Source organism: Puma concolor, chromosome E2, assembly GCF_028749965.1.
Source record: "Puma concolor isolate L17-30 chromosome E2, mPumCon1.1.hap2, whole genome shotgun sequence".
Taxonomy (NCBI): domain Eukaryota; kingdom Metazoa; phylum Chordata; class Mammalia; order Carnivora; family Felidae; genus Puma; species Puma concolor.
Genome location: NC_141681.1, coordinates 52018166 through 52031613, shown reverse-complemented (window position 1 = coordinate 52031613; position 13448 = coordinate 52018166). Strand labels below are relative to the sequence as shown.

The 13448-nt window shown below is 53.0% G+C and overlaps 2 protein-coding genes across 5 annotated transcripts in view; one reads left to right on the top strand and one right to left on the bottom strand.

The window, feature by feature from the left end:
• Window positions 1-1279: 1279 nt before the first annotated feature.
• Window positions 1280-8783, bottom strand: FOXA3 (forkhead box A3). The gene is made up of 2 exons (XM_086690153.1): window positions 8564-8783; window positions 1280-2668 (listed from the first exon to the last, which is right to left on the bottom strand). The coding sequence occupies exons 1-2, from the start codon at window positions 8630-8632 to the stop codon at window positions 1685-1687; spliced, it is 1053 nt and encodes a 350-aa protein (XP_086546279.1). The 5' UTR covers window positions 8633-8783; the 3' UTR covers window positions 1280-1684.
• Window positions 8784-9550: 767 nt separating this feature from the next.
• Window positions 9551-13448, top strand: part of SYMPK (symplekin scaffold protein) — a 35780-nt gene continuing 31882 nt past the window's right edge. For 2 of the 4 annotated variants that reach the window (XM_086690147.1, XM_086690145.1), the window contains exon 1: window positions 9809-10353. The gene's annotated coding sequence lies outside the window, so the exon portion shown is untranslated. Of the gene's footprint in view, window positions 9710-9808; window positions 10354-13448 lie in introns of those variants that run through there. The other 2 variants (XM_086690146.1, XM_086690148.1) reach the window with 2 other exon arrangements.

Sequence of the window (13448 nt, the reverse complement as noted above, 5' to 3'; positions counted from 1 at the left end):
GAGACCCAGAAGGCCCCAGGGGTAGGTGTACGAAGAGAACAACACACACAAAATGGTAAGAAATCCCAGGCCAGTGGCGCCTGGGGGTCTCAGTCGGTTTGAGCGCCCCACTCTTGATTTCGGCTCGGGTCATGATCTCACGGTTTGTGGGTTTGAGCCCCGCGTCGAGCTCTGCGCTGACAGTGTGGAGCCTGCTTGGGATTCTCTCTCCCTCTCTCTCTCTCTCTCTCTCTCTCTCTCTCTCTCCATGCCCCTCCCCCTGCCCCCCCTCCTGCTGCCGCCTGCACTCTCTCTCTCAAAATAAATAAATAAACATTAAAAAAATTTTTTAAAAACCCCACAAAATCAGGACACCTACAGTTAGCACCCAGGGTAAGAACAGACATGCAAACCCACACAATCGAGGGATATGAACAATAGGTAACAATCAGAGGTAACAACAGGCAGACCACAGAGACCTCAGTGGGCACAGTAATATCCTAGGACCAGTAGAGGCCCACCCCCCCCCACACACACACGGATAAGCCCCACACAACATGTCCTTCAATTAACGCTTTGTTTGTCCCTTCCCTTCCTCCCCAGCTTAACCAAAAATTGAGCAGCCCCCTGGGCTCCTTGGGCCCCAGAGCGAGAGGTGTGTGTCTGGGGAGTGGGGGTGGGGAGATGGCCTTGGTCACTGCAGAGCCACCTCCCCCTTCTGCCCTGGCCCCACTGCTGCGGGGGCTGCTATCTATGAGCAAACTGTCCTTGGGGTCAGGGACAGCAAAGAGCCAAAGGTCAGGTCGATGCCTCCCCCAGCCCCTCCCCCAGAGGCAGCCAGCTCCTGGGGGACAGGGAAACGACAATTCAGGTGTTCAAGCCCCACAGGGCCCGCCGGCCAAGGAAACGAGACATTCCACGAGAGGCAGAAACAGTGCCTTTAATGGTCAAACACAGCCAGTATCCCGCTTCCCAGGCAAGAACCAGATTTCAGTAGAAATTTCCCACACCCTAGCCAGTCCTTTCTGGATTCTCCTGGACCAGAGAGGGGGAATAGGCTCCCAAAAAAAAAAAAAAACAAGGAATATTCTCACCTCCATTCCTCACTCAACTCGCACCAAAGAGATGGTGATGACATGGCCAACACAGGGGCTGTGATGGCCGTCATGGTGCACAAGGGTGCACTGGTAATGTCAGCCAACCAAGATAGTGGCCATCATAGCACCCAATGGGCCAAATAAAGATGTTATGCAGGATGTTGGCCAACTTGGCATCTCCTATGCCAAGAAGTTCCCCAAGAAAGAAGGGATCACAGCCCCCAACGGGCCAAAGAAGTTGTAATTGCAATGGTATCACCATCACATGCAAAGGGTCAGTCAAGAGGACGTCCATCACCATGTCCAAAGGGCCAACTAAAATGTCATCCAAGATGGCAGCCATCAGAGCACCCAATGGATCAACTTATAACATCGATCAATACGGCAGTCTTTGTAACACCCAGCGGGCCCACCACCATGTCGATGGCAGTCATCACAGTACCCAAAGGATAGACATGATGCCCACAGAGACAGCAGTCACCACAGTAACAGACCAGCCAAGATGTTAACTGACGGGACAAGCAAAGTGTCACCAGGTGGGTCAGGCCCCAAGGGCCAGATGGTGGGAGCTACAGCCATACCCCACCCACCATGCTCCCACGCCCCTGCTAGGATGCGTTAAGCAGAGAGCGGGAATAGACACCCTGGTAGTACACCCCGGGCTCCCCACCCTCTGCCCCATAGCCCCCAAACCCCACGTCCAGTTTAGGAGGTGCTGGTGTCTGTTCCGACATCAGGTTGTTGATGGAGAAGGGGTGGTTGAAATTGTAGGGTGCATCCAGCTTCAGCTCCCCTGGGAGCTCCAGGCCAGCGAAGTAGGGGGTGGACGAAGGGGGAGAGCCACAGTCCAGAGCCCCCACGTCTTCCCCACCCTGGGCCTCGGGCTCAGGCGGTGGAGGCTGGGGCTGGGGGGGAGAGGTGACCGTGGCAGCAGGCGTGGTGGCCGGGGCAGCAGACCCTGCACTGTTCCTGGAGGTGGACGTCCCCCCAGCCCCCTTCTTCACCTTCTCCTCCAGCTTGAAGCGCTTCTGGCGGCGCAGGTAGCAGCCATTCTCAAACATGTTACCTGAGCTGGGGTGCAGGGCCCAGTAGGAGCCCTTGCCTGGCTTGTCTGGGGAGCGCGCCACCTTGACAAAGCAGTCGTTGAAAGACAGGGAGTGGCGGATGGAGTTCTGCCAGCGCTGCTGGTTCTCCCGGTAGTAAGGGAAGAGGTCCATGATCCACTGGTAGATCTCACTCAGGGTCAGCATTTTGCCCGGCGCCTGCTGGATGGCCATGGTGATGAGCGAGATGTAGGAATATGGCGGCTTGGCATGGGCCAGTGGCCTCCGGTAGCCTTTTGGCATCTCCTTCCCGTGCACCAGCCCCGGGCCCGGGCCCCCGTACCCTGAGCTGCTGCCTCCACCAGTGCTGGCACCCAGGCCCGGGAAGGTGGGCCCCAGGGGTGCCGCGGGGGCTGGGGGTGCCAGGGGTCCTGAGGGCAGCGGAGAGGCAGGGAGCCCCCCGGGGGGGTAGGGAGAGCTCAGAGGGTTTAGGGTCATGTAGGAGTTGAGGGGGGCCATGGTGGGCACTGGGGTCACCGGTGAGTAGACCTGCAAGGAAAGAAGGACACAAGGGGAGAGGTCAGTGAGTTTCTACTCTGCTGGTCAGCAAAGGATCACTGGCCCCCTCTGTGCATCTATCCGTCTGTCTGCCTTGCCTTTTCTACAAAGTCCCTCCCATCCTTACCTCTCTCTGTGGATGGCTGTCTCTTGAAGTCTCTCTCTTCTCCGTCCTCATGCACCCCATCCCTGACCTCATCCTCCACCCCCCCCAGGCCCCCCGTATACTGAAGCTCACCCATTAAGTGGTTCTCAAAGCGTGGCCCAGGACACCCTGGAGAGTCTCCAAGACCCTTTTAGGGTGTCCATGAGGTCACAACTATTTGCGTATAATGCTAAGATATTACTAGCCCTTTTCACTTTCTCTCATGAGTATACAGTGGAGATTTCCAGAGGCCACAGGGCAGGGGATATCACAACAGACCAAATGTAGGAGCAGCCACAAGAATCCAGCTGTCTCCTATTGAACCAGACACTGAAGAGATTTGCCAAAAATATAACAGTGCCACTCCTCTCACTAAATGTTTTGAAATATAGTTACTTTATTTTCTCCTCTCCTCTCCTCTCCTGTTCTATTCGATTTTGTTCTATTATTTTTTTAAGTAGGCTCCATGCCCAATGTGGGGCTTGAACTGACAATCCTAAGACTGGCCAACTGAGCCAGCCGGGTACCCCGAAATATAGCCATTCATTCATTCATTTTGAGAGAGAGAGAGAGGCAAAGTGAAAGAGAGAGAGAATCTTAAGCAGGTTCTGCAATGAGTGAGGAGCCCAACTCGGGGCTTGATCCCATGATCCTGGGGTCAGGACCTGCGCCAACATCAACAGTCAGAAGCTTGACCGACCAAACCACCCAGGCACCCCCAAAGTATAGTTATTTTAACAAAAAACACAGCATGTATACTAAAAAATTATTTTATTTTTTTATTAAAAATATTTGTAATGTTTATTTTTGAAACGGAGACAGAGCACAAGTGGGGGAGGGGCAGAAAGAGAGAGGGAGACGCAGAATCCGAAGCAGGCTGCAGGCTCTGAGCTGTCAGCACAGAGCCCGACGTGGGGCTCGAACCCACGAACCGCGAGATCACGACCTGAGCTGAAGCAGACGCTTCACTGACTGAGCCACCCAGGTCCCCCTAAACAATTATTATTTTTAAACTAATTAATCCATATCTTAAAATTTTTTTCAGTTGTAATCTCAAATGCAGTAAATTTTTTTTTAGTGCAGTAACTCCTGATAGACATAATCCACATGAATGAAAACTGTTTGGGGTCCTCAATAACTTTTTAAGCGTGTAAAGAGGTCTTGAAACTGAAAAAATTGGAAACTGCTGATCTCTCCAACCATCTCACCTACATGGGTACTCTCTATCAATCTTTTAGGTTATAGAATTACAGTGGTTATAGGTCAAAAATGTTTCAGTATCCAAAATGATAGATTTCAATCTAGTGTGTGTGTGTGTGTGTGTGTGTGTGTGTGTGTGTGTAAAATTTGTATCTATTTTGTTTTTATTTATTTATTTTTTTAACGTTTATTTATTTTTGAGATAGAGACAGAGCATGAACAGGGGAGGGGCAGAGAGAGAGGGAGACACAGAATCTGAAACAGGCTCCAGCCTCTGAGCCGTCAGCCCAGAGCCCGACGCGGGGCTCGAACTCACGGACCGCGAGATCGTGACCTGAGCTGAAGTCGGACGCTCAACCGACTGAGCCACCCAGGCGCCCCTAAAATTTGTATCTATTTTGAGAGAGATAGAGCACCAGCAGGGATGGGGCAGAGAAAGAGGGAGAAAGGGAGAATTTCAAGCAGGCTCACTGCTGTCAGTGCAGAGCCCAACTTGGGGCTTGAACTCACAAACCGTGAGATCATGACCTGAGCCAAAATCAAGAACTGAACGCTCAACCAACTGAGCCACCCAGGCGCCCCACCCCCAACCTAATATACATTATGTAGTTACAATATATCGTCAAATCTAAGACATCGTCATTGGTAAGATGCAGCGTTGTTTCAAGTAGCGATAAAAATGGGGGAAGAAAACACGGTCAATCCCTCGACGCTACCGACTAGAAGACCCATTCCAGACTGTAAAACATTTCAGAAACGTTCAAATGGGGAAAAACACGCATCTGCACTCAATGGATTACGGCAGACGTTGCTATGTCTCTCTAAATAACCCTCTATTCTTTCATCCATTGAACAAATATCTATTGGCCACCTACTTTGTGCCGGGCACAGCTCCAAACACTTCACGGGGAAAGGTCTCCTTTTCAACCTTTACAAAGGTACTATGGGGGAGGTGCTATTATGACACCCATCGCATAGCTGGGCAAGCTGAGGCCCAGAGAGGCAGTCCAGGGTCACACAGTAAGAAGGGGGCAGAACTGGGATTCTGAATTTAGGCAGTCTGGCTCCAGACCACCACTCGGGATCGTGCTATAGAAGCAGTGACCAAGACAGACGGAAGTGCCTCCCTTCGCAGACCTGACAGTCTAGCAGGAAGTGAACAAGATAAACAAGGAAAATGTAAAGCGGAGATTTCTCCCTTCTGGTGTTCCTGTACCCTCCCATCCACCGTCTACCGTCCTCTGTCCCTCACAGCCCCGTCTGCCCTGCTCCCTCCCCCACGCTGGGGTCTCCTGCGGCTCTATTTGGCTCTATTTCCTATTTCCGGGAGGAGCCACCTTTGCGGTGAGTCAGTGGGTCCCGTCTTAGACCCTGTCACTGCAAGGGTCTGCAGGTCCCAAAGTCCTGGGAGAAAAGGGAATTGCCAGGGTCACTCAGAGAGTCAGAGACAGGTGGGAACCAACCTTAGTCTGAGGGCAGGTAGAGACTCTCTCTCTCTCTCATGAGCTTTCAGGTAGCTCTTTTGTCCCCTGTCTCTGAATCTCCCAGCTGGCTCCATATGTATCTGTCCATCTCTTTCCCTGTCTCAGAACCTCTGTGCTCCTCCCCTCTCTCACTCCGCGTCTCCCTCCCCTCCGTCTCTACTCCCGATCTCTTCTAGCCCTGTCCCTCCCCATCTCTTTCTCGCCCCTCTCTTTTCACCTCCTTCTCCAGTCTCTCCCTCTCGCTCATCTCTCCCCAACCCCCCTGCCTTTCCCTCCTCCTAACTCTTTCTAACCCCATCTCTCTCTCCCCCACCCTCTCTCTCCCTGTCTCTTTCTACCCCATTCCCCTGCCAGGTCTCTTGCCCTCCAGCACATCTTTGTATCTCTGTTCTCTCCATTCAGCATCGCCGTCTCCCCAGAAGCCTCACAATGAAACCGGGAGTCACAGCTACCCGTCTTCCCTGCACCGGTCTCCCCACCACCACCTTGGCTGCGTCTGCCTTCTCCCCAGAATGAGGGAAGCGGGTCCTTCGGAGCTGAAGGGAGGCAGTGGACTCAGGGGCATCCACAGAGAGTTGGTAAATCCCTCTGCAACCTCCACTCCAATTCTCCAACTCCATCGGACTCCTTTGTATCACAGAGGAAGACTGACCAGGACCCCAGGGCCCTCCTTTTTCTGGTCCCCACCCACCCGGAAGTCCTCCTTCGCATCTGACCTCAAGCTCTCCTGCTGCCCTAATCCACCCTGGGCTTTCCCACGCCCTAGGGCTGGGATGAACCCCCAGTGTCCGGGTGTGAGCCTGTGAACCGGATCTCCCCAGCCAGGGCGGGGCTGAGACTGGGGGGAAGCCTTCAGGGGACCTGCACCCCTATCCCAGGAGGCTGGAATTTCTCTCCTTTCATTTCCTTATTGTCTCTGAGGAAGGGTGTGACAGCGGGCAGAGGAAGGCGGTGTGAAACCAGAAGCCTAGTTTTTGGTCCCAGCCCCAGTCCAGATCCTCAAGCAGCCCCCGGACACTCGGAGAGGCTTCAGAGTTCCCATCTCTAACAGGGGGGAGCACTCGGACCAGCTGATCTGTAGAACTGGAGTCCAGGGGGGACACCCCAGGGTGCTAACTTTCCAATTTCCTTCCAGATGGGGAGCCTGATCCGGGGTGTCAATCACCCCAGCAGGAGGGTGCTGTGCGCAGGAAGCAGTTTGGGGACCCTCTTAGTTCTTAGACGCTGAGTGAGTGCAGATGTTTCTCTATTGTTCAGACCCAAGGGGGAGGAGGTGGCTTTGCTGGTGGCTGATCCAAAGGCTGGGGGTACCATCAGATCGTGTTTCCATTTCCAGCCCCCAACATGCTAACTCTTCCAAAATATGCCCCCCAATGCTAATCCTCTCTAGACTCTCCAGACTGTCCTTGGATATCTGACAGATTCCATACAAATTCTTAAACTTCAGACTGTGCCCCAAATGACAACTCCTCCGTCCTTAGACCCCGCAGGGCTTACTTCTTCAAGATGTGACCCCCCCCACCCCACCAACACAGATCGGCAGTTGGTTCTCTTAAATCATGTCCCCAGGCTGAACTCTCTAGGTTCAGCTGGGATCCCTCACTCCCTGGGAGCCTCCACGTCGGACCTGGTCTGTGCCTTCCCCACTGCACAACTGATATCTCCAGTAGGTCCCAGCTCCGTCTCTCGGCACCCCCAATCCCTTCCCTGGTCGGCCCGCCCCACCCCACGTGCACCTCACACCTCCACAGCCCCAGGACTGGCCCCTCCCGGGCACCCTGCCAAGCCCCGCAGGCCTGGGGAACCAGGAGTCCCACCCTAAGCTTCAAACCCCAGACCCAGAACTCAGGCACGGTGGGGCCCCTGGAACCTCCAGATCTCAGAATCTTTGGAGCTCTCAGCCATTCCAGCCCCACTCCGACCTGAAGCCTAAAGCCCCCTTCCAGGCTAGGAACCCAAATGTCTGGACCCCCATAACCCTCCTACCAGGACCCCTCCCCCGTCACTTCACAATCTTGACTCTCTAGAAAGAATGAGCTAAGGGGGAGCCCTTGCAGCAACTGGAATGGGAGTTAGACTCGGGTAAGGACTTTCGGGCAGCTGAGGTGCGGGAATTAAGATACACCCCGCCCCCTACTCCAAGGGCGGCCTTGTCGAAGGTGGGACAGTAAGGACGTTGGCAATTACTGGAGATAACTGGAAGGGGGGGTGGTGGTGTGAAATCTGAAACCCTCCAGCCTCCAATTAGGAGTATCCCTGCTGAGGGTCTCTGAAAACAATTAAACCACTGAAGTTCAGTCGGGAGGCGTAAGGATCAGGAATAGGGTTGGAGGGTGGAGACTGACCCCTCTCCAGCCAATGCCGTGGCTCACATCTGCTCTCAGGCTCCCAACTCTGACCCCATCTGGGCCCCCATCTATCTGAGCCCCAACTCTCAGCCACCTGTTATTACAGACTCCCCCAAACCATGTCTCGCCTCTTTGAGCACCAACCCCTATTTTCTGATTCTTAGACCGCCACCCCCGTGTTTATCTCCCAGCCCCCAATTCTGATTTCTACCCCAGAACCCCCATCTTTAACTATATTCTAACCTTGAGTTCCCGCCTCACGCTTTCCTTCATGGTGACCCCTTTCTCTCATCTCTTCGTTCCGGTCTTCCTCCCCCCACCCCCCCACCCCCCATTTTGAACCCCATTTCTCAATCCCCCAGCTGGGTCCCCTATCCTGGACCTCGGATTCCCATCTTTGGTTTTTAAAATTTCAGTCCCTTGGATTTGGGGGTCCCCGAGCCCCAGTCTTCACGCGTAAACTATGACCTGACCCTTGCCTAAATTTTTCTGACTCCCATTAAAGCCCTGGCTCCGGTCAGCCTAAACCGCACTCCCGTGCTTCCCCCCCCCCCCATCCCTGACTCTTACACCTGGTCTCGGTGTCTCCAGTTCCTCCGCCCCTCAACCGTGGTTGGGGCCCCCATTTAATCCCCATCCTTGTCCTCGATTACACCCGCACCCTGATTCCTGCCCCCCGCTTCCCGCTCCGCCATCCCCGAGGACACACCTCGCCCGTCTCCGGGTAGTAGCTCCACTCGGCCAGGTCATGGGCCTCCATCTTCACAGAGCCCAGCATCCCCCGGGCCCGCGCCCCCTCCCGCCCCCGCTCCGGCCCGGGGTGGGGGGGGAAACCGAGCGCTTCAGATCTCTCAGCCGGCACGGCCCGAGTTCCGACCGGTGCCCGCCCGTCCGACCGCCCGGGGTCCCAGCCGTCCTGGGCGCCGCGGGAGGCGGCCACGCTTTATAGCTGGGACACCCCCCCCCCCCCCCCCCGCTCTCGCCCGCCCCGGGCTCCCCTCCCGCCTCCCCGAGGGCCGGCGCGCTCGGGCTGGGGCGCCCCCTGCGGGATTGCGAGGAGATAGACCTCAGGCGCCGGGAGCCGCAGCCCGTGGCCGCGAAAGCTGGAGGTGGCGGAAGAGGGACGGAGCTGCAGGTGGGAGACGCTGCGGATGCTAAAGCCAAGGGCAGAACTCTGGGGCTTTTCTACTCCAGTGGGTTTCGTCATCTCGACAGGAGAGGGCGAATAGCCAGAGCCCAGTATGACGGCGGCGGAGGGAAGGGGGCTCAGAGCGCAGAGGATTGCAGAGGTCCTTATGCTGCTATAAGGACCGTAAGAGGCCCTCGAACCCACATTCCCACTGGACAGACTGGATGATTGAAGCTTCCGACAGCTGGAAGTGCTCCAGCCTGTGTAAATGGTCAGGACCAACGGTGGAGGGGATCGGAGCCTCTGCTTGGGATCCACTGGGGCGACAGACCATCTCCAGGACCTAAGGGCTTCGTCGCCCGGACTGTCCGCTCGCTCTAACGCCGGCCGTCCAGGGACTCAGAACCACCGAGAACTCCATTTCCCAAAAGCCTCTACCTTCCTTTCCGTCCAGTGCCTCTGCCAAGGGACTACATTTCCCTTAAGGCACGGCGCTCAAAGGCCGGAAACGAAGGGCGCCCCAGCGTGGTCTGGCTGAGGGCGGAAGGCCGCTCGCGCAGCCGGAGGTAGGGGCGGGTTCGGGCCGCACCGTGGACTCCATTTCCCGGCGGCCCCGCGCGCGCGGCGCGTGCGCAGTGTCCCGGCGGCGAACGGAAGATGGCGACGGCGGCGTCTGCGAAGAGGCGCTGCTGAGGGGGCGCGAGGGGGACGGAGGCCGGCGCCGCGGTGAGCGGGGGGCGGCGTGGGGGCCCGGGAACGAAGGGAGGAGGGACCCCCAAGCGGCAGGGGCGCTGGCCGGGGGGTTGGGGCGCTGCGAGGAAAGGGGAGCAGTGACGTTCGGGACCCCGGTTTCTTCTCCTGCTCAGGACCCTCCCGTGGCTCCCCAGTGCCCTCAGGGCAAAGTTCCAACGTGGCCCCCAAGGCGCGTCGGCCCCGCCGGCCTCGGCTCGGCCTCTCTGCCCGCTCCTCACTTCGCACAGCTGCCCCGGCCTTCCGGTTCCTCAAACTCGCCATGGGCCTTCCCGCCTCAGGCTTTTTGCACATGCTGTCCCCCTCTGCCCGCAACATCCTTTTACCCATTCTGCCTGGCTAACTCCCATTCATCTTTCGGGGCTCGGCACCAACGTCACTTCCTATGCGAAGCCCTCCTTTCCCGCCCTCCGTCCCGAAATCCGCCTGTTAAACGCTCTCATAGGTCCCTCTTCCTTTCCTTCATGTCACACGTGGTCTGATTTACCATTGGACCTTTATTTGTGAGGCTTTTTGATTAGGTCCTTGACCGTGAGCTCCACGGGGACAGGGAGGGACTGAGTATGTGTTGGTCATCGCCGAATTCCCAGCACGGCGCTGGTCGCACTGAAGACACCCGGGTACTGTTCGTTGAGTGAATGAATGAATGAATGAATGAATGAATGAAAGAAAGATAGTCCTGGGGTTACTGCGTAAATGAGGGGAGTCGTCGTACTCCCGGGTGGAAGTATACCGGGAGGGAAAGGGGAACAATGAGCGTTGGCACTAGCGAAAAGACTGCAAACACCCCCAGATGTTCTTTACTAGGCAGAAAGGCTGGCAGAAAAAAAAAGCTGGTTAACATCCACGTAATAAAAAGCTATGCAACCGTAAAAAGGAATGAGGGGCTGGGGGGGGGAAGGGAAGGAAGAAAATACCTGTACACGGATACAGAGAGTGGGCTCCAGAATATCTTAAGTGAAAACGGCTGAAATGGAAGGCAGGGCTTATTATATGCTCCCCCCCCCCTTTTTTTTTTTTTTTTTTACGAAAGAAAGGGAAATGTGTTTATGCCCCCACGACAGCAAAGGATAAACCAAAAAGTAGAAGAGGAAGAAGGCAGGGCAAATAAGAAAAAAAAAAATAATAATAATAATAATAATAATAAATAAATAAAAAATAAAATGGGAGATGTCAACACATTATTATCGTGGACAGAGTGAAAGGTTCATCCTGAAAAAGGTGTATTGTGATCTGGTAAGAGACAGCAGTCTGCTGGCTGTCAGGTGACCATGCCCCTCGTGTTGGATGAACAGACCTGGACGGGAGCAGGTGTTCCATTCAGAGAGGCAGCCCCGCGTGGTGGGGAGGAGGACAGATCCTGGGGTCCTGCCGCTGGGTCTGCGTTTTAGAAGCTGTGAGCCCTCGGTCAAGTGACTTTCCCTCCCTTGCCTTCCAATTTCCTCATGTGTGAAATGCAGATTAAAAGTAATACCTGCCTCAGGGCACCTGGCTGACTCTGTCAGTGGAGCATGCAATTCTTGATCTCAGGGTGGTGAGTTCAAATCCCGCGTTGGGTGTGAAACCTGCTTTAAAAAATAAAAATAAAAATAGTACCTGCCTCAAAGAGTTGGTGCCGTGAGGTTTAAATAAGTGAATATATGTATTAGAATCGTGCCTGGCACGTATTATTAAATGTTAGCTATTATTTTTCAGACATTCTAGAACCAAAGGGCATGGACACTAAGTCCAGTGGTTGCTGAAGCCCTTTGGCATTCCCTCAGATATTTACTGAGCACTTAATAGGTGCCGAGCGCTGTTCCGTGCTGAAGATCTAGAAAGTGAACGAACACACACACACACACACACACACACACACACACACACACACACACACGTGTACACCCCGGCTTTCATGGAGCCTATGAATATATAGTATGTTGGTGGTAATAAATGCTGTGTAGAAAAAGAGTAACACAGTTAGAGAAGGAGACGGAATTGACCTGTAAAATAGGGAAGACCCGGGGCACGGAGACTAGAGGAAAGCGAGGACAGAGGTGGAAGCAGCCACTCATAGGAGGTCTTGTAGTGAGGATGATGGCTTTGACTCTAAGCAAGATGTGGGTGTGACAGATGGCAGGGAGACAGGAAGGAGGTCTTTGGATATTCATTCAGCAGACGTCTGGTGAATTACACTCCTTTTAGAAAGTGCATCTTTTTTTTTGCCTTCAAAGGATCCTTAACAGTCTGTGCAACATCCTCCAGGTCTTTTCAGGTGTACATAAAAATAGTAGCTATACTTATCACACGTGTTATGTTTCCTAAGTTATCTAGTCCTCAGAATGGTCCTGGGAGGGTAAACATTGTTACCACCCCTGTTCTATAGAAAAGGAAACAGACCCGGTTAGTTCTGTGTGTCCACACACAAACTTGACAAAAAGGAATCACTCTATTCTGTGGTCTGTGGGCTGATGCAGGCACGTCGTTTTTTGATAATACGTTGAGATCCACCAGATTTATTTTACTGTTTTCTCCCACTTCCGCTTTTTGGTTCATCTTTTCAGTCTTTTCAAAGTATGTATGCGTACGTATGTATTTCCCTTTTGTAAAAAGGGAGCAGGGGCACCTGGGTGGCTCGGCCGGTCAGACGTCCGACTTCAGCTCAGGTCATGATCTCACAGTTCGTGGGTTCGAGCCCCGTGTCGGGCTCTGTGCTGACAGCTCAGAGCCTGGAGCCTGCTTCGGATTCTGTGTCTCCCTCTCTCTTTGCCCCTCCCCCACTCATGCTCTGTCTCTCTCAAAAATAAATATTAAAAAAAGGGCGGGGAGAGCATACAGTAAACATTTGCTTCCACTTTGCTTGTTTTCACTTAACATACACTGGAATCCACTGTTTATCAACGCAGAGAGATTTTCCTCACTTCCTTATACAGTTTCCTCCTTTCTTTATACAGTTGCCTAGTATTTTATTATGTGAACTTATCATGGCTTTTCAGCCACTCTCCCTGTTGGAGAATCCTTGGGATGCTAACAGTCTTTTGCTGTTGGGAATAATGCTGTAATTGATCCTTATTTCATAGTTTTGCCAAGTGTGACTTTGGGACAGATGCGCAAGCCTTGCCTCCCCCCCCCCCCTTTTTAAATATAAAATGTTCATTTTGAGGAGAGGGAAAGAGCGTGAACAGGGGAGAGGCGGGCGGGGGGACAGCAGATCCAGAACCAGCTCTGTGCTGGCAGCAGAGAGCTGGACATGGGGTTCGAACTCAGGACCATGGTGAGATCATGGCCTGAGCTGAAGTCAGATGCTTAACTGACTGAGCCACCCAGGCACCCCTTCTCCTTCCCTTTATTTATTTATTTTATTTTTTTTTTAAACATTTATTTTTTTTTATTTTTTTATTTATTTTTTATTTATTTTTTATTTTTTTTATTTTTTTATTTTTTTATTATTTTTTATTTTTTTATTTTTTTTATTTTTTTTTTATTTTTTTATTTTTTTTATTTTTTTATTTTTTTATTTTTTTAAATTTTTTTTATTATTTTTTTATTTTTATTTTTTTATTTTTTTATTTTTATTTTATTTTATTTTATTTTTTTTTTATTTTTTTTTTACATTTATTTATTTTTGCGACAGAGAGAGACGGAGCATGAACGGGGGAGGGGCAGAGAGAGAGGGAGACACAGAATCGGAAACAGGCTCCAGGCTCCGAGCCATCAGCCCAGAGCCTGACGCGGG

Coding starts and splice junctions, on each gene's coding strand:
- FOXA3 (XM_086690153.1), bottom strand. CDS start 8,632: ATGCTGGGCTCTGTGAAGATGGAGGCCCATGACCTGGCCGAGTGGAGC. Junction 2,669..8,563: donor ACTACCCGGAGACGGGCGAG/GTGTGTCCTCGG, acceptor CTTTCCTTGCAG/GTCTACTCACCGGTGACCCC.